Genomic DNA, 20,632 nt, shown 5'->3' on the forward strand with positions numbered 1-20,632 from the left:
GTACATACGGGTATATAAGATGGCCGCGCGCATCACTCATCAGGTTTTTGCTGAAGAGCCGAATGAGCCGGCGTCAGCGCGACGCCAGGGCCGTGGCAGGGGATGTAACGTCTCCGTTCCCTCCTTCAGGGAACGAGGGTTACCTACGTAACCTAGACGTTCCCCCTCAGTCGAGTCACTCCGACGTTACATGGGAACAGACCCTCTGGAACAGGCCACGGCCCTGACGCCGCGTTACGCACAGACCCACGTGCCAGCAGGCGAACGTGCCGGCAGGCAGATCCGTAACGTAACCTTCCCAACGCCCCGGGGGCCAAAGAAGTGGGCCCCTAGGGATGCCAGAAAACTGAAGCATGGGTTGGGGGGGCGGGGCACATGAACGGTTCTTACGCATGTGGAAATGAGAAAAATTCAATATATCCATAAGGCTAGGGATATACGAGGGAAACAGCGGATAAGCTGGAATAATAAAGGAAAGCCACGACCTGCGGGGCGAAGGAGACCCAGGCAGGAGCACAGTGAGGGCTACCCCGCATCTAGCCCTGACTGCGGGGCATGGAGGACCCAGGGTTCACCGAAGGGAACCTACTGGAAATGGCGCTCGGATCCGAATGGGAATGGCGCAGCAAGCCAACACCAGCCGCCCTCCCGCTCACCTGATGTCTATGTTAAGACACGGGAGGAGACGGCCTCTACGCGGAGGTTGTAGAACCTGGCGAAGGTATTGGGTGTCGCCCAGCCGGCAGCTCTACAGATGTCCGCTAGAGAGGCGCCGTGCGCTAAAGCATAGGAGGATGCAACACTCCGTGTGGAGTGGGCATGCACACCCAAGGGGCACGGCTGTCCCTGGTACAGATAGGACAGGGAGATGGCCTCTACCACCCAATGGGCCAACCTCTGTTTGGAGACAGCATTCCCTTTCTGCTGACCTCCAAAGCAGACAAAGAGCTGCTCGGTGCGTCTGAAGTGCCGAGTGCGGGCTACGTAGATGCGCAGGGCGCGAACTGGACACAGCAGCGCAGAAGCTGGGTCTGCCTCCTCCATAGGCAGAGCTTGCAGGTTCACCACCTGATCGCGAAAAGGCGTGGTGGGAACCTTGGGCACATAACCGGGCCGGGGTCTCAAGATAACGTGAGAATCGCCGGGCCCGAACTCAAGGCACGAATCGTCGACAGAAAAGGCTTGAAGGTCTCCTACCCTCTTAATGGAAGCCAAAGCTGTCAGGAGCGCTGTCTTAAGGGACAGAAATTTAAGCTCAACTGACTCAAGGGGCTCAAAGGGAGCTCCCCGCAGGCCCTGGAGGGCGACGGAGAGGTCCCAAGAGGGAACGAGGCGCGGTCTGGGAGGGTTAAGTCTCCTTGCGCCTCTGAGGAACCTAACGACCAGCGGGTGCTTCCCTAGGGATGATCCATCCACTGCGTCATGGTGGGCGGCAATAGCGGCCACATAGACTTTGAGAGTTGAAGGGGACAGCCTGCGCTCCAACTTCTCCTGCAGGAAGGAAAGCACGGCTGCAATCGAGCATTTCTGGGGGTCCTCACCTCGGGAGGAACACCAGTCGACGAACAGACCCCACCGCAGTGCGTACGCCTGCCTTGTAGAGGGGGCTCGGGACTGCGTGATTGTGTCTATCACGGCCTGGGGAAGGCCAGCGAGGTCTGACGCGTCCCGTCCAGGAGCCAGACATGCAGGTTCCAGAGGTCGGGACGTGGGTGCCAAATTGTGCCCATCCCCTGAGAAAGCAGGTCCTTCCTCAAGGGGATCTTCCAGGGAGGGGCTGCCGCGAGGGAAATAAGTTCTGGGAACCAGGTCCTGGCAGGCCAGTATGGGGCGACCAGGAGAACCTGCTCCTCGTCCTCCCTGATCTTGCACAGGGTCTGTGCAAGGAGGCTCACTGGGGGAAAGGCGTACTTGGGCCCCGGAGGCCAGCTGTGAGCCAGAGCATCTCTGCCGAGGGAAACCTCGCTGAGGGAGAAGAACTGCTGGCAATGGGAGGTCTCGGGGGAGGCAAACAGATCTATCTGGGCCTCCCCGAAGCGACTCCAAATCAGCTGGACTGACTCGGGGTGGAGTCGCCATTCTCCAGGGAGGGTGGACTGCCGTGAGAGCTGATCGGCTGCACGGTTGAGTTCCCCGGGAATGTGAATGGCACGTAGCGATTTCAGCCACGTTTGACTCCAGAGGAGCAGACGGCGGGCGAGTTGTGACATGCGAGGAGAGCGGAGGCCGCCCTGCCGGTTGATATACGCAACCGTCGCAACACTGTCGGTGCGAACAAGCACGTGCTTCTGACGCAACGTCGATCGAAAGCGACGTAGGGCCAGAAGGACTGCCAACAACTCGAGGCAATTGATATGCCACTGCAGACGAGGTCCTGTCCAGGAGCCCGAAACTGCTTGCCCGTTGCATACAGCACCCCAGCCCGTGGTGGAGGCATCTGTGTAAACCACAACGTGCCTGGAGACCTGCCCCAGGGGCACTCCGGCCCGGAGGAAGGTCAGATCTGACCACGGGCTGAATAGGCGGCGACACTGCGGGGAAACGCCAATCCGGAGTGTGCCACGGTGCCATGCCCGTCTCGGGACTCGGTCGTGTAACCAGTGCTGAAGCGGTCTCATATGAAGCAAGCCCAGCGGCGTGACCGCGGCTGCAGCTGCCATATGCCCCAGGAGCCTCTGAAAAGTTTTGAGAGGGACCGCTGTCTTGTCTTTGAACAACCTCAGACATTTCAGCACCGACTGCGCGCGCTCGTTGGAGAGGCGGGCTGTCATAGCGACCGAATCCAGCTCCACACCGAGAAAAGAGATCCTCTGCACTGGGGAGAGTTTGCTCTTCTCTCGGTTGACCTGAAGGCCCAGACGGCTGAGGTGCCGAAGCACCAGGTCCCTCTGCTCGCACAGGAGATCTCGAGAGTGAGCTATCAAAAGCCAGTCGTCGAGATAATTGAGAATCCGGATGCCCGTCTGCCAAAGAGGGGACAGGGCAGCCTCCGCGACCTTGGTAAAGACGCGGGGAGAGAGGGACAGGCCGAATGGGAGCACCTTGTACTGATACGCTCGACCCTCGAACGCAAACCGAAGAAAGGGCCTGTGGCGAGGTAAGATCGAGACGTGAAAGTAGGCGTCCTTCAGGTCGATGGCTGCAAACCAATCCTGGGGACGGATGCAGGTTAGCATGCGTCTCGTCGTCAGCATCTTGAACGGCAGCCTGAGAAGGGACCGATTCAGGACTCTGAGATCCAGGATGGGTCTTAACCCACCACTCTTTTTGGGCACGATGAAGTAGGGACTGTAAAACCCTGACCTCATCTCGGCTGGAGGGACAGGCTCGATCGCGCCCTTCGCCAGTAGGGCTGCGACCTCCGCGCGCAGGACAGCGGCATGCGTGTCCGAATGGACAGAAGTATAAAGGATGCCTCTGTACTTGGGCGGGCGCCTGGCGAACTGGATCGCATAGCCGAGACGTACCGTCCGAATCAACCACCGCGAGGGGTTGGGAAGCTGACGCCAGGTCCCCAACCGCTCTGCCAGGGGGATCAAGGGAACGTTGACCGTCGTGCCCAGGGTGGGGCAGCCTAAGGGAGGAACGGGAAGGGGACTGCGCCCAGAAGGAAGAACGTCCTGGGGGGGAGTCAGACTGCACGAGGCAGTGCTTACCTTCTTCCCTGGTTCCAGCGCTGGCGATAAACAGCTCCGGATCCGGCCTCGAGAGGGCAACCGTGTGCCGCTCGAAACGGGAAGGCGGGGCTGAAACCCCGGAGGTGAGAAAATTAGCTCTTTTTGTGAAAATTTGGGTACCGCCGACCCGTGGGCCGGCGGCAGCGTCAGGGTGCACAGCAACTCCCGGCCCTCCACCGGGAGCGGCGACGTAGATGTTGTCGTCGCCTGAAGAGCCATCTTCTCCACCTCCGGGTTGCCCGCGTCAGGGACGTTTCGCAGACCTCTTGCGTGTAGACGGTCCCTGAGAGGCGGGCGGCGCACCTCTTCCGCGGCCAGCTCGACGTCGCAACCTGGCCTCGTGTTGTTCGGCGGGGGACGGAGCTGGTTGGGGTTTCTCCTTCTCCTTGGAGGCCGCGGGGGGGCGCCCTCGGCGACGAGCAGGCGGAGGTTGGGCCACCGGCGGCGGGATGGTAGGCTCGCGGCGGGGCAGGATGTGTTTGATGGCCTCCGTCTGCTTCTGGACTGCCGAGAACTGCTGGGCAAAGTCCTCGACAGCGTCGCCGAAGAGGCCACTCTGGGAGATGGGAGCGTCAAGAAAGCGAGCCTTGTCGACGTCTGCCATCTGAGCCAGAGTAAGCCACAGGTGTCGCTCCTGGACCACAGCCGTGGACATCACCCGACCAAGGGAACGCGCCGTGACCTTCGTGGCCCGAAGGGCGAAGTCGGTGGCGGCGCGGAGTTCTTCCAAAACTCCCTGGTCAGGACCACCCTCGTGCAGTTGTTTTAACGCCTGGGCCTGATAGACCTGAAGAATGGCCATGGCGTGCAAGGCGGTAGCGGCCTGTCCAGCGGAGCTGTAAACGCGGCCCGCCAGGGCGGACGTGCGCTCACAAGCCCGGGAAGGGAGGTGCGGGCGATCCCGCCAGGAGGCAGCGCCACGCGGGCACAAGTGCACCGCCACAGCGCGCTCAACCTGGGGGATGGCCGCATACCCCCTGGCCGCTCCGCCATCGAGGGTGGCGAGGGGAGAGGAGCTGGGGCGGGACCGAGATGAATAAGGGGCCCGCCACGATCTAGACAGCTCCTCGTGCACCTCCGGGAAAAATGGAACTGGGGGGGACCGCGGCAGAGCCGCGGGAGCCCTCCCTAAAAACCAATCATCAAGCCTAGAGGAATCGGCCGGAGGTGCTGGAGGCACCTCAAGACCGATCCCCCTGGCGGCCCGGAGGAGCATAGCCGCGAGCTCGGCATCAGCGTCAGACGGAGCGACCACCTCAGGAGGGGGCCGCTCCGCCGAGGCGTCCGCCTCGCCCGCCGACTCTCCCTCTGATGCTGCGATGGACATCTCATCCTCTGCAGGAGCACCGAAGGAGACGCTCAGCCCGCTGGGCGGGGAAGCATACTGCTGCGGAAGCTCGACGGGGTCACGCTGAGTGAGAGAAGACCGCAGGGCTTTCTTAGCCGGCGGTGCATTCTTCACGGTGACTTTTAGGTCCCCCCCGCCCCGCGCCGCGGTGGCCGAAAAGCATTGACGGCTTAGCGACAGACCGCGGGAAGAGGGCGAGGGGAGCCGGCTCGCGAACGAGCGGCGGGACCTCAGCGTGGCCATGGTCATGCACTCGCAGTGCAGGCATGAACCATCCATGATCGCCGCTTCAGCGTGCTCGGGACCCAAACACGTGAGGCAGAGATCATGTCCGTCCGCAGAGGAGAGGAAACTACCGCACCCTGAAGCGCACGGCCGAAAAGGCATTCTGAAAAGAACGTCTGAATCGCCGTGAGAAATTGACTCTTTTAGCTCCCGGTCTGCCCAGGGAGAAGCCGCGGGGCGGCTGTGCACTCGACGGGGCTTGCTCGCTGGAATGCAGGCGGCTTGTTGCCGTGAAAACGACAGCCCGCGGGAGGATCGCTGGTGCAAAATGAAATTGCTCTTTTAGGCACCAGCGGGGAAGAACTCTGGATGTTGAAGGCTTCTGTGAAGATTTCTTGATTCGAAGCAAACAGCGGCTCATACGAGAGGCTCTGAAAGCAAAGATCTGATGAGTGATGCGCGCGGCCATCTTATATACCCGTATGTACGGGGGCGTGGCCGGCGCGCACGTCCACTCGCCAATTTGTAATTGGCCTTTTTTATATAAGGCTCAGAGATGATCGGTCTCTCAAAGCGAGTTCCCATGTAACGTCGGAGTGACTCGACTGAGGGGGAACCATATAACAAAATTACTAAAAAAAATTTTAAATGAAAACTGAAAATATAAAAATAAATGCTAATTTAAACATGAATAAACAAAAAAAAAATCTCATTAATTATATTAAACGATATTATAAATAATATTAACATAACACTGCAAAAGCTGTTCTTACTTAGATTTTTTGTCTTGTTTCCAGCCAAAATATCTAAAAATTCTTAAATCAAGAAGAATTTTCTAGACGAATAAAAGTTAGTTGTGAAAAACAAGAAAAAACAAGTCAAAATTAAGTACGTTTTTGCTTAGAACAAGCAAAATAATCTGCCAATGGGGTAAGCAAAAATGTCTTATTTTAAACCGAAAACAAGATTATTTTTCTTACCCCACTGGCAGATTATTTTGATTATTTCAAGCAAAAGCTTAATTTTGACTTTTTTTCTGAAAAGAAGAAAATAACTTTTATTCGTCTAGAAAATCCTTCTTGATTTAAGAATTTTTAGATATTTTGGCTGGAAACAAGACAAAAAAAATCTAAGTAGGAAAAGCATTTTTTGCAGTCTATAAAAAAAAACGAATGAAATGACAAAACCATATAACAAAATTACTAAAAAAAATTTTAAATGAAAACTGAAAATATAAAAATAAATGCTAATTCAAACGTGAATAAACAAAAAAAAAAATCTCATTAATTATATTAAATGATATTATAAATAATATTAACATAACACTGCAAAAAAGCTGTTCTTAATTAGATTTTTTGTCTTGTTTCCAGCCAAAATATCTAAAAATTCTTAAATCAAGAAGAATTTTCTAGACGAATACAAGTTAGTTGTGAAAAACAAGAAAAAACAAGTCAAAATTAAGTACGTTTTTGCTTAGAACAAGCAAAATAATCTGCCAATGGGGTAAGCAAAAATATCTAATTTTAAACCGAAAACAAGATTATTTTTCTTACCCCATTGGCAGATTATTTTGATTATTTCAAGCAAAAACGTGCTTAATTTTGACTTGTTTTTTCTGAAAAGAAGAAAATAATTTTTATTCGTCTAGAAAATCCTTCTTGATTTAAGAATTTTTAGATATTTTGGCTGGAAACAAGACAAAAAAAATCTAAGTAGGAAAAGCATTTTTTGCAGTCTATAAAAAAAAACAACTAATGAAATGACAAAACCATATAACAAAATTAACTGAAAATATAAAAATAAATGCTAATTCAAACGTGAATAAACAAAAAAAAAAATCTCATTAATTATATTAAATATTATAAATAATATTAACATAACACTGCAAAAAAGCTGTTCTTACTTAGATTTTTTGTCTTGTTTCCAGCCAAAATATCTAAAAATTCTTAAATCAAGAAGAATTTTCTAGACGAATAAAAGTTAGTTGTGAAAAACAAGAAAAAACAAGACAAAATCAAGTACGTTTTTGCTTAGAACAAGCAAAATAATCTGCCAATGGGGTAAGCAAAAATATCTAATTTTAAACAGTAAACAAGATTATTTTTCTTACCCCCATTTTAAGCAATAACACTGAAAACAAGACAATATTTTTTACTCATCTAGAAAATCCTTCTTGATTTAAGAATTTTTAGATAGTTTGGCTAGAAGCAAGACAAATGAATCTAAGTAAGAAAAGCATTTTTTTGCAGTGCACAACCACATTATTTGTCCTCTCACCTGTTTTGAGTTAGTAAGGTACAGTTTGGCAGCCAGATTGATAATTTGCAACTTAACAATGTCTTCCTCGTTGGTGAAGGTTTTGGCCATCTTTCTCAGGACGTCGGGGGCGATTTTAGGGACATGTTCGCAGTATTCACCAATCAGCCAAAGGATGCTCGCTCGGGCCATGGGCACCTGACACACACACACACACACACACACACACACACACACACACACACACACACACACACAAACACACAAACACATACACACACACAAAATCAGATCTATGGATTCAGTTTGAAATGTGAAAATGGGTAGTTTAGATCTAAATTTTACCTGGATGTTGTCGATTAGTTTGGCCATGTGTTTGATAATGTCACTATGCTGTTCAGGCTGCATCTGCAGAAGCTTTTTGATCACCACCACTGATTCAGCCACAACCAACTCTGAAAACGCAAACAAACAAACACCAAATATTACTTAACATTATCAGAAAGATGTCTCTGGCCATTGCATTGAGCCTTACTGCTTTAAACAGCATGTGATGGACCAATAACAAGTGTATTTCCAGAGTATTTACATTAACATTTGCATGTTACAAAGTCAGATTTTTCTTCTGACTTTGGAGCAAACAACTTTTGATGTCTGCCTAAGTGGTTCTCCCTTAATGGATAATTAATGACAGCGTGGGCATTAAAACAGTTCTGTTACATTTCCTTGCACTTCATCTAGCAAAACACACACTCTCACCATCTCTATTGGACAGCAGCTGTACGAGGCCATTCAGACAGGTGTCTCTGACCTCACCGATGTTTGTAGCACAGCGACCAATGGCCTGAATGCTGGCCGCCACGAAATCCTTATCCATGCTCTTAATGTATGTCTAGAACACAAATAGAGAGAAATATATCATTATCCCTATTCAAAATGCACTGGAAAATACTATAGCACAAGCAGAGAATTACACTGTCACTTATACTCTTAAAGGGAAAAATGAAAATTCATATTCATTAATATTATCTGAATATTAGGTTATTTGGTAATGTTAGTTTCAAATTATTAATTATTTATTTCAGTTTTGGGTCAGTAAGATTTAAATTAGATTTTTTTAATTCATTTGAAAAAATTAGTATTTATTTATTTTAGTTTCAAATTATTTGTTTTACACTATCAGTTTTGGGTCAGTAAGATTTAAATTGAATTCTTTTAATTCATTTGAAAAATTTTGTATTTATTTATTTTTTTGTTCAGTAAGGATGCATGTAAAGTTTTAGTGCCATTTTAAACAAAAAGATTACGAGAATAAAGTCGTAATATTTTGCGGAAAAAATATCAGAATTACGAGAATAAAGTAAAAATTACAAGAATAAAGTAAAAATATTTTGAGAATAAAGTCAAAATTTAGAGAACAAAGTCGAAAAATTACGAGAATAAAGTCGAAATTACGAGAATAAAGTTAAAATTACAAGTCAAAATGTCTTGAAAATAATGTCAAAATATTTAGAGAATAAAGTTGAAATTACGAGAATAAAGTCAAAACAGGGACAGTCTGGTTGAAAATAATATTTCATGTCTTCGAATGCATTCATTATTTGTTGAGTGCCAGCCACTCAACAAATAATAGCAATAACTGACTTCATAAATAATTGACTTTATTCTCAAAATATTTTGATTTTATTCTCGTATTGCTACGACTTTATGTTCGTAATTTTGACTTTTATCCCCCCCCAGAGTATTTTGACTTTAATCTCGCAATATTATCGATATCTCAATTTTTTTACATTTTTTTAACATGGCACTAAAATTAGAATTATTTCTGAAGGATCATGTGACACTGAAGACTGGAGTAATGATACTGAAAAATCAGCTTTGCATCACAGAAATAAATTAAATTTGAAAATATATTCACATAGAAAACAGTTATTTTACACTAAAATAATATTTCACAATATTACAGTTTTTTCTGGATTTTTGCAATAAGTGCAGCCTTGATGAGCATAAGACACTTCTTAAAAAAATACTACAAATCTTACTGATTCCAAACTTTTGAACAGCAGTGTAAACAGCAGTGTGATATATATAGTGCCTTGCGAAAGTATTCATATCCCTTCATTTTTTTTTTTTTACGTTTTGTTATGTTGCAGCCTTATGTTAATTACCACATCAATCTACACTCCATACACCATAATGACAAAGCACACAACAGGTTTGTAACAACTTTGCAAATTTATTAGAAATAAAAAACTGAAATGATTCTGTTGCATAAGTATTCATACCCTTTTCTGGGACACTTGAATTTGAGCTCAGGAGCATTCATATTTCTTGTAGATGTTACTACACTTCGAGTGGAGTTAAACTCCAGTCCAGAGCATTCAGAACCTCAGACTGGCCAGAAGGTTCACCTTCTAACAGGACAATGACCCTAAGCACACAGCAAGAGTGGCTTATAGACAACTCTGTGAATGTCCTTGAGTGGCCCAGCCAGAACCTGGGCTTAAACGCAATCAGATATTTCTGGAGAAACCTGAAAATGTCTGCCAGCCCCATTCCAAGCTGACACAGCTTGAGAGGTGAAGAGGTCAGGTGAAGAATAGCAGATAATTGCCAAATGCTGTGTGCAAACTTGTCCCATCATACCCAAAAACTTGAGGCTGTGAAGGTTACTTATGCAATGTACTTATTTCATTGTTTTATTTTTAATAAATGAGCAAAGTTGTCACAAATCATTGTTTTTGCTTTGTCATTATTGTGTATGGAGTGTAAATTAATGTGGGGAAAAAAGTATTTTAAAGCAGTTTAACATAAGGCTGCAACATAAAATGTGAAAAAAATTAAGGGGAATGAACACTTTCGCAAGGCACTGTATATGTGTATATACACACACACACACACACACACACACACACACACAATATATATTATATTTATTACATTATTATATTATATTATATTATTTTATATTATATTATATTACATTATAATACATTATATTATAGCACAGCATATGTAAAATAGTACCTGAAATTCCCTCAGGATGGTAGAGATGTTCGTCTCATTAGCCAAATTAGTCAAAACCTCCAGCTGTGTTAAAAAGAAAATATAAACTCATCAGTCCAACTTTAAAACTCTCAAACTTATCTGAATCAACATTGTCTAGTAAAAACATTTAAAGACACAGTTGAGCGTGTCTGTGCACCTTAAGAATTTTGATCTGCGTTGGGTCCGTGGAGCGGATATAAAAACTCTTCAGATACGGCTCAAACATCCCCTAAACGACAAAAACACACATATTCCAATTCCAGTGTGCTCATCTAGACAGCCTTAAATACCTTCTGCATAAAAACATGTTTAACACTGATTCTTCAATTATACTTTCACAGAAAAGCTTCTAAAAATCTGAAACCTCTCAAGGACAAACTATTAAATGTATGAAAGCAAAACCACAAGGAACGTTTAGTTTGAATACTGAATCATAAAATATTTAACGGTATTAAGCCTTTTCATATGATTTGCAGCAAGGTTCCTCAGAGCATTAAACAATATATGGAGTAAAACATCGAGCTTCGATGTTCTTGACCTTGCTTGTCAACCTTTCCAGTCACAGTCGATGCATAAAGTTGTCTGACACAATGTCAAAAGCATGTCATGACATACATTAAATACATAATCATCATATTATGTATATGAATGGTAAAATTGCCCTTTTGTGACCCAGTGATCTGCAGCGCTTTTCAAGTGGAAGTCAAAGTGACACATGGGCTTTTACTCTTTTATGTGAATCACTCACTCGTCTCTTGATGGTCATCGTAGCGACGTTTTGAAGCACGACGTACTGCACTTCACTACAGAGACACAAAACAACATCAGTGATACAAAAAGATGAAGATGTTTATAACTTAAACCCCTTAACAGGTATTTGAGAGAAAGCATCATATTTTCGAAACAAGGCTAAATGGAGCAATGCATGTGAATAATGAATGATGTTTACGGTCTAAACGTCTCTCTATCCACAGCTAATGCCAGACTCTGTGTGAGAATTGCAGTGTCATCATCCAGTGCCTTTCAGCCGATGACCAGCCTTGCATCATCAAACAGAGAAGCGTAATGCTGCGTCACACTATTCGGGACGCCTGAAGGAAAAGCATGTTCGTCCCTGAGCTGCGTGTGAGTGCGTTTATGTTTCATTAGGAAGTGATTTATTACTCACCTGTGGCTGCGCATTAACCTGACCAAAGCTTTAGCGATGATGCCCACCTCTGCTTTAGGAGCCAAATGGAAATATAACTGAGCAACTGCCATCACCACCTGTGGAGAATGAGAGAGGGGTTCATTATGAGACAGTTACGGCTAAATGAACACCACTTTTCTGTTTAGAGGTCATGTTTACAGGTACTATTGTCATAATGCTGGCAAATCAGCTTTGTCAGCTTAAATACTGATGGTTCTGTATGTGTAAATGTTTAACCCAACCTTCTGGGTGGTTTTATTTAACTCAACTATTGTTTAAAATCCACTATATGGTTGGCTTAAAATTAACCCAAAATGGGTTGTCGATTAAAAATCAGACACATAATTAATAGAGGCATTAGCAATAATCAAAAGGTGAACATTATTATATATATATATATAGTCATTTTTAAGTAATAGTTGAGTTAAATAAAACTACCAGAAGGCTGGGCTAAACATTTAAACTAACCACTTGGTCAAAACAATTTAATCGCTGGATTTGTTCATTTTTCATCCACTGCTGGGCTGTTTAAGCAGCATTTTAATATAATATTAAAAAAAGACAATAAACAAATTTTAAAGTCAAAAATTTAAAAATTAAATAAATAAATAAAAACAACCGTGCATTTAAAAATAGCAACAATAAATAAAATTAAATTAAATAAATATATATATATATATATACACACACATGAAACGAAAAAATAAAAACAACCATGCGTTTAATAATAACTACAAATGACAATAAATAAAATAAACAAATTATATATATATATATATATATATATACACACACACACACACACACACACACACACATACACTTAATTACTTAATATATAAATTATATTATAATATAATAATTATATATATATATATATATATATATATATATATATATATATATAAATGAAAGAATAAAAACAATCATGCATTTATTAATAAAAACAAATTACATTAAATAATTTAATTTTAAATAAATATTTAATTACAAATTATTATTATTGTTGTCATTATTATTATTATGTTTTGTTTTTTTACCATATACTTAATTATAAATTATACAATTATAAATAAACCTAACCAAATAATTGGAAAAAACTGACACTAAACTAAAATACATTAATAATTCCAAAATAAATGTAAATAAATAACCCATACATTAAACGATAACAAACACTAACAAAATAACTGGAAACAAACAAACCAAAAAAGACAGTAAGCTAAAATTTTCAAAAATAAAATAAAAACAACCATACATTTTAAGAACAACAAAATTTAAAAAAAGCAAAATTTATTTTTATGATTATGTGTGCAAGCAGATTTTAAAATAAAGAATAACAGCGGCATCATTTACAACTGAATTGACAATACCTCTTGAATTCCAATTAAATTATTGAATTTGAATTAAATTTATATTAAGGAGGCAAACAGATTGCAAAACTGTTATTTAAATGGAACTGAAAGAGTCTGTGAAAATCTTTAAGGTGAATAAATTAATACATTTTGGTTAGACTGCAGTTACTAAAATATTCTAGAAAATATTTCAAATATACAAAATAAATAATAATTAACGCATAGTGAAGCGAAAGACTGTGTGTATGTGACTCACAGCAGCATTGCGGCTCTGCAGCAGGGGTTTGGTGTTCCTCAGCAGAAGTCTGTGATCAGGGTCCATCACATATGGCTTCCTCTTTGCTAGAGCAGCCGGCTCAGCTTTCTTATCTTCATCTTCCTCATCATCAGAGGCGTAGAAGGCCTTTTCACTGCTCTCCTCCAGCAGAGACTCCTGTGCATTTGACACAGATGTTAAAGGAGTAGTTCACTTCCAGAACAAAAAATTACAGATAATGTACTCACCCCCTTGTCATCCAAGATGTTTATGTCTTTCTTTCTTCAGTCATAAAGAAATTATGTTTTTTGAGGCAAACATTTTAGTATTTCTCTCCATATAGTGGACTTCTATGGTGCCCCCGAGTTTGAACTTCCAAAATACAGTTCAAATGCTTCAAAGGTCTCTAAACAATCCCAGCCGAGGAAGAAGGGTCTTATCTAGCGAAACGATCATTTATTTTCTAAAAAAAATTACAATTTATATACTTTTTAACCACAAATGCTCGTCCTGTCTAGCTCTGCGTGAACTCTGTTCATCCTGGGTCAATACAGTTAGAGTGTGTCGAAAAACTCCCATCTCAATTTCTCCTCCAAATTCAAAATCGTCCTAAATCGCTGCAGAAGTACTGAGTCTGACCCAGTGTTTACAAAGTGAATGTGCAAAAGGGTTTTATAGGACGAATTTAAAGTTGAAAGAGAAAATGAGATGGGAGTTTTTTTTTAACATACGCTAAATGTAATAACACACAGAGCTAGAAAAGACAAGCATTTAAGGTTAAAAAGTATATAAATTGTACATTTTTAGAAATTAACCAACCGTTTCGCTAGATAAGACCCTTCTTCCTTGGCTGGGATTGTTTAGAGCCCTTTGAAGCTGCATTTAAACTGCATTTTGGAAGTTCAAACTCGGCGGGCACCATAGAAGTCCACTATATGGAGATCATTTCTGAAATGTTTTCCTCAAAAAACAATTTCATTTTACTTTTTTTTTTTTTTTAGAAAATAACTGATTATTTCGCTAAATAAGACCCTTCTTCCTCAGCTGGGATCATTCAGAGCCCTTTGAAGCTCCATTTAAATGGCATTTTGGAAGTTCAAACTTGGGGCACCATAGAAGTCCACTATATGGAGATCATTTCTAAAATGTTTTCCTCAAAAAACAATTTAATTTTACTTTTTTTTTTTTAGAAAATAACTGATCGTTTCGCTAAATAAGACCCTTCTTCCTCAGCTGGGATCATTTAGAGCCCTTTGAAGCTCCATTTAAATGGCAATTTGTAAGTTCAAACTCGGGGTACCATAGAAGTCCACTATATGGAGATCATTTCTGAAATGTTTTCCTCAAAAAACAATTTCATTTTACATTTTTTAGAAATTAACTGATCGTTTCGCTAAATAAGACCCTTCTTCCTCAGCTGGGATCATTCAGAGCCCTTTGAAGCTCCATTTAAATGGCATTTTGGAAGTTCAAACTCAGGGCACCATAATAGTCCACTATATGGAGATCATTTCTGAAATGTTTTGCTCAAAAAACAGTTTCATTTTACTTTTTTTTTTTTTTTAGAAAATAACCGATTGTTTCGCTAAATAAGACCCTTCTTCCTCAGCTGGGATCATTTAGAGCCCTTCGAAGCTCCATTTAAATGGAAATTTGGAAGTTCAAACTCGGGGTACCATAGAAGTCCACTATATGGAGATCATTTCTGAAATGTTTTCCTCAAAAAACATAATTTCATTTTACATTTTTTAGAAATTAACTGATCGTTTCGCTAAATAAGACCCTTCTTCCTCAGCTGGGATCATTCAGAGCCCTTTGAAGCTCCATTTAAATGGCATTTTGGAAGTTCAAACTCAGGGCACCATAATAGTCCACTATATGGAGATCATTTCTGAAATGTTTTGCTCAAAAAACAGTTTCATTTTACTTTTTTTTTTTTTTAGAAAATAACCGATTGTTTCGCTAAATAAGACCCTTCTTCCTCAGCTGGGATCATTTAGAGCCCTTCGAAGCTCCATTTAAATGGAAATTTGGAAGTTCAAACTCGGGGTACCATAGAAGTCCACTATATGGAGATCATTTCTGAAATGTTTTCCTCAAAAAACATAATTTCATTTTACATTTTTTAGAAATTAACTGATCGTTTCGCTAAATAAGACCCTTCTTCCTCAGCTGGGATCATTCAGAGCCCTTTGAAGCTCCATTTAAAAGGCATTTTGGAAGTTCAAACTCGGGGCACCATAGAACTCCACTATATGGAGATCATTTCTGAAATGTTTTGCTCAAAAAACAATTTCATTTTACTTTTTTTTAGAAAATAACTGATTGTTTCGCTAAATAAGACCCTTGTTCCTCGGCTGGGATCATTTAGAGCCCTTTGAAGCTCCATTTAAATGGCATTTTGGAAGTTCAAACTCGGGGCACCATAATAGTCCACTATATGGAGATCATTTCTGAAATGTTTTGCTCAAAAAACAATTTCATTTTACTTTTTTTTTAGAAAATAACCGATTGTTTCGCTAAATAAGACCCTTCTTCCTCAGCTGGGATCATTCAGAGCCCTTTGAAGCTCCATTTAAATGGCAATTTGGAAGTTCAAACTCGGGGCACCATGGAACTCCACTATATGGAGATCATTTCTGAAATGTTTTGCTCAAAAAACAATTTCATTTTACTTTTTTTTAGAAAATAACCGATTGTTTCTCTAAATAAGACCCTTGTCCCTCGGCTGGGATCATTTAGAGCCCTTTGAAGCTCCATTTAAATGGCAATTTGGAAGTTCAAACTCGGGGCACCATGGAACTCCACTATATGGAGATCATTTCTGAAATGTTTTGCTCAAAAAACAATTTCATTTTACTTTTTTTTAGAAAATAACCGATTGTTTCTCTAAATAAGACCCTTGTCCCTCGGCTGGGATCATTTAGAGCCCTTTGAAGCTCCATTTAAATGGCAATTTGGAAGTTCAAACTCGGGGCACCATGGAAGTCCACTATATGGAGATCATTTCTGAAATGTTTTCCTCAAAAAACAATTTCATTTTACTTTTTTTTTAGAAAATAACCGATCGTTTTGCTAAATAAGACCCTTGTTCCTCGGCTGGGATCATTTAGAGCCCTTTGAAGATCTGACATTTCTGAAATGTTTCTCAAAAAACTATTTCTTTACGATTGATGAAAGACATGAACGTCTTAGATGGCAAGGGGGTGAGTAAATAATCTGTACATTTTTGTTCTGAAAGTGCATTTCTTCTGAGAGTAGATACATCCTTCTGAGACACATACGCTTGTGGTGTGATACTCACGTTGATGTTGGGGTTGAGGAACTGTGTTCTGGCGTAGCGCGTGAGCATGTTGATGATGACCACCTGACCCCACTCCTCCACGTCAATCAACAGGTTACACAGCTTGCGGTAGTTCTTATGGATCAGATCGATGCGGTCCGGACACACTTCCTCAAACGCCATTACCACACTGCCTGCTACCAGCTACACACACAGACACACATACTTCAGGACTGATGATTATATCTTAGGACTGACCTGAAATGATTCTGTCACTAACTGTGGTTTTATCAGCCAGCAGCTTCTCAATGACTTCAATCAACTGATCTTTCTGTTCTGGGTCCAGGCTAAAAGAAAGAATGAGAGAGAAAAATGATCATAAGCATCCAGCTGTCTGAAATACTTGATTGTGATTGGTCGATTGCATTTATGTGGTCAAATAAGTCACAAATCACCATTTTTCGTAGTTTCCTATCACTCACATAATTCCATGCTTTTTCAAACATAAATTATTTCATTCCAAGTAAATATTTAATGTCTACTTATTTGTTTAGTTTTGCTAGTGGGGTATTTAAGGATACACAAGGTTCTTGATCACCCACTTGAAAAACTGACTATTCGATATTTTTTACATTCCTAACTCTTTATTAGATTATAACTCTATAAGATTAAAAAAAACATTTATAAATACACTACCAGTCAAAAGTTTTTGAACCGAAATATTTTTTTGTTTTTTAAAGAAGTCTCTTCTGCTCACCAAGCCTGCATTTATTTGATCCAAAAAACAGCAAAAGCATTAAAATATTGAAATATTTTTACTATTTAAAGTAACTGCTTTCTATTTGGATATATTTTAAAATGTGATTTATTCCAGTGATTTCAAAGCTGAATTTTCAGCATCATTTCTCCAATCTTCAGAGTCATATGATGCTTCAGAAATCATTCTAATATGCTGATTTGCTGTTTAAGAAACATTTTATTATTATTATTATTATCATTATTTAAGACAGTTGATTACATTTGTTTCAGGATTCTTTGATGAATAGAAAGATCCAAAGATCAGCATTTATCTGAAATAAAAAGCTTTTGTGATATTATACACTATACCATTCAAAAGCTTGGAGCATCATATTTATATTTTATTTTAATATTTAAATTTGAATTAACTTTTATTTAGCAAGGAAGGCTTTCAATTGATCAAGTGATGATAAAGAGATTTATAATGTTACAAAAGATTTCTATTTTAAATAAATGCTGTTCTTCTGAACTTTTTATTTGTCAAAGAAAATGTTTTTAACATAATAATAATAATAATGTTTTTGAACAGCAAATCAGAATATTAGAATGATTTTTGAAGGATCGTGTGACTGAAGTAATAATGCTAAAAATTCAGCTTTGAAATAAAAATTTATTTAAATAGCAAACAGTAATTTTAAATTGTAAAAATAATTTCAAATTTTACTGTTTTTGCTGTACTTTAGATCACATAAATGCAGGCTTGGCAAGCAGAAAAAAACTTCTTTAAAATAAAAAACATTAAAAATGTTACTGTTCAAAAACTTTTGATTGGTAGTGTATATTTCTATAATTCATTACAAAACATGTATTTTTTGATTATTTATATAAAAAAAATCTATATTTGAATAATAATTTTAATAATAATAATATTTATTATTTTTATATAATATTTTAGTTTTATCAAAATAAATTAATAACATTTTTTACATACATTAACCTTCAAAATAATTTTATTTTTTAAAGAAATTAATGTTAATTCATCAAAGTTGCATTAAATCAATCAAAAGTGACTAAAAGTGATAAATGCTGTACTTATGAGCTTTTCATCAAAACACAAAAACAAACCAAAAAAAGGATCATGTGACACTAAAAGCAGGAGTAATAATGCTTAAAAATTTAGCTTTGCATCACAGGAATAAATTACATTTTAAAAAGTAAGCAAACAGAAAACAGTTACTTGGAATTGGAATAAATTGGAATATTATTCCACACTACTACTCTTTTTACTGTGCTTTTTTTATCAAACAAACGCAGTCTTTGAACAAAATAAGCTTAAAAAAAGTACAACTTTTGAATGGCAGTGTGAATAAATTGGTAATAAACAGCAGTATTCACTAAATCAGGGATAGGCAACGTCGGTCCTCGAGTGCAGATGTCCTGCAGAGTTTAGTTCCGACCCTGAGAAAAAAAGAAAAAAAATTTTTATCTGCCTGTAGCCCTGGTAAACCTGAAGATTAAGATTGGACCTGACGTTGCCTATCCCTGTGCTAAATGAAGTTAACTACTCCCAACAGCCAATTTGTCTTCAGACCAGACACTTGTTGTATTGTACCTGTGTAGTTTAGGTATGGCATGAGCTGCGGTCTTGCGGACGTATGGAGACATGTCAGACGCCGCCTCTTTGATGGCTAACATCATAATGGGCACGATGATGGTCACTCTGATGCTGGACAGCACACGCAGGGCACTCGCACGGATCAGCTGGTTGGGGTCCTGTATCAGGGGTCACAATGAGATCTACTTATTTAGAAACTGATGCATTAACAATGTGACTTCACACAACAAAATTACAGGGTGTGACAGGAACAGTATTTCCTCTATCTGAACACTAGAGGGCATTTTTGGTCCCATATGACACTTTTGCAACATATTGAGTGTTTACTGAGCATTTAGCTGCATTAGCATACTCTCAATATTATATAATATGCGCAGTGAGTTTATATTTGAGAGTGCCTCTCCAATTATAGTACACTGGAAACATTAGGCCAAAGGCACATGGTAAATATACTGTTTCTACATTCTGGCAATATGCGTTTGATTTATGGTTTAACATTTCCCAACTCTTGCATTATAAAACAGGTTTGTAAAAGTTCTCTATTGCCCTTTTGAGTAGAGAAATGATGAGAAACCCACAGAAGCTTTAAAGGAATAGTTCACCCAAAAAATGAAAATCCTGTCATTAATTACTCACCCTCATGTCGTTCCAAACCTGTAAGACCTTCGTTCATTTTTAGAACACAACTACACCGTTCAAGAGCTAGAAGGGTAGTAAGGACATTGTTAAAATAGTCCATGTGACATTAGTGGTTCAACCTTAATTTTATGAAGCAACGATGATAGTTTTTGTGTGCAAAGAAAACAAAAATAACAACTTTATTTAACAGTTTCTTCTCTTCTGTGTCAGTCTTCGACACACGTTCATGTTCATCTTTCTGGGCCTTGAACGTGTCAGTTGCATTGTCGCTATGGAGGGTTTGGAAGATGAACGACGGTCTTACGGGTTTGGAATGACATAAGGGTGAGTAATTAATTTTCATTTTTTGGTGAACAAGCCCTTTAAATAAATGAATCTAAAAGTAATCATGAATTGTAAGGTGAGGAATTTAGCTGGAATTTAGCTGTTTGTTGTTGCTAAAATGCAACAACAAACAGTATGCAGTAAACAGTATGTGATATCAACACAACTTTATAATGTAATAATCTTTCCACATACTCAGAAGTACAGTAACATCACCAGCAAAGTACAGTATTATCATTAACTGATACTAAAATTACTAAAACTTTCATTTTTCATTTTTCTTTCAAAAAGCTTTCAAACTTTTCATTTTCACTTTCAAAGCTGACATAAAATACATGATAAATTTTGTGACATGAAATGTTTTATATACAGTATATTATATAAATATTATTTTATTAATATTTATAATACTGAATGAGAAATTAGACATGTTGCATTGGCAACTAACTGAAGTAAGTTTAAGTTGAAACTCTAAAATGGATAGGAAATAAATAAAAAACTAAATCTAAAACTGAAAAAAAAAAAAAAAAAAAAAATATATATATATATATATATATATATATATATATATATATATATATATATATATATATATATATATATATATATATATATATATATATATATATATATATATATATATATATATATATATATATATATATATATATATATATAT

At 40.0% G+C, this 20,632-nt stretch overlaps 1 protein-coding gene across 7 annotated transcripts in view; it reads right to left on the reverse strand.

Annotated features, from left to right (window-relative positions):
• ap3b2 (adaptor related protein complex 3 subunit beta 2) overlaps positions 1–20,632 on the reverse strand; it is a 78,278-nt gene that overhangs the window by 27,777 nt on the left and 29,869 nt on the right. For all 7 annotated transcript variants that reach the window (XM_073831790.1, XM_073831788.1, XM_073831789.1 and 4 more), the window contains exons 5-15: positions 18,988–19,148; positions 16,918–16,984; positions 16,659–16,841; positions 13,355–13,531; positions 11,723–11,820; positions 11,303–11,357; positions 10,712–10,783; positions 10,534–10,596; positions 8,266–8,398; positions 7,852–7,961; positions 7,528–7,704 (exon numbers count right to left, since the gene is read on the reverse strand). In XM_073831790.1, coding sequence (XP_073687891.1) covers positions 7,528–7,704; positions 7,852–7,961; positions 8,266–8,398; positions 10,534–10,596; positions 10,712–10,783; positions 11,303–11,357; positions 11,723–11,820; positions 13,355–13,531; positions 16,659–16,841; positions 16,918–16,984; positions 18,988–19,148 — 1,296 coding nt within the window. The remainder of the gene's footprint in view (positions 1–7,527; positions 7,705–7,851; positions 7,962–8,265; positions 8,399–10,533; positions 10,597–10,711; positions 10,784–11,302; positions 11,358–11,722; positions 11,821–13,354; positions 13,532–16,658; positions 16,842–16,917; positions 16,985–18,987; positions 19,149–20,632) is intronic.

This window comes from Garra rufa, chromosome 25, assembly GCF_049309525.1.
Source record: "Garra rufa chromosome 25, GarRuf1.0, whole genome shotgun sequence".
NCBI lineage: Eukaryota > Metazoa > Chordata > Actinopteri > Cypriniformes > Cyprinidae > Garra > Garra rufa.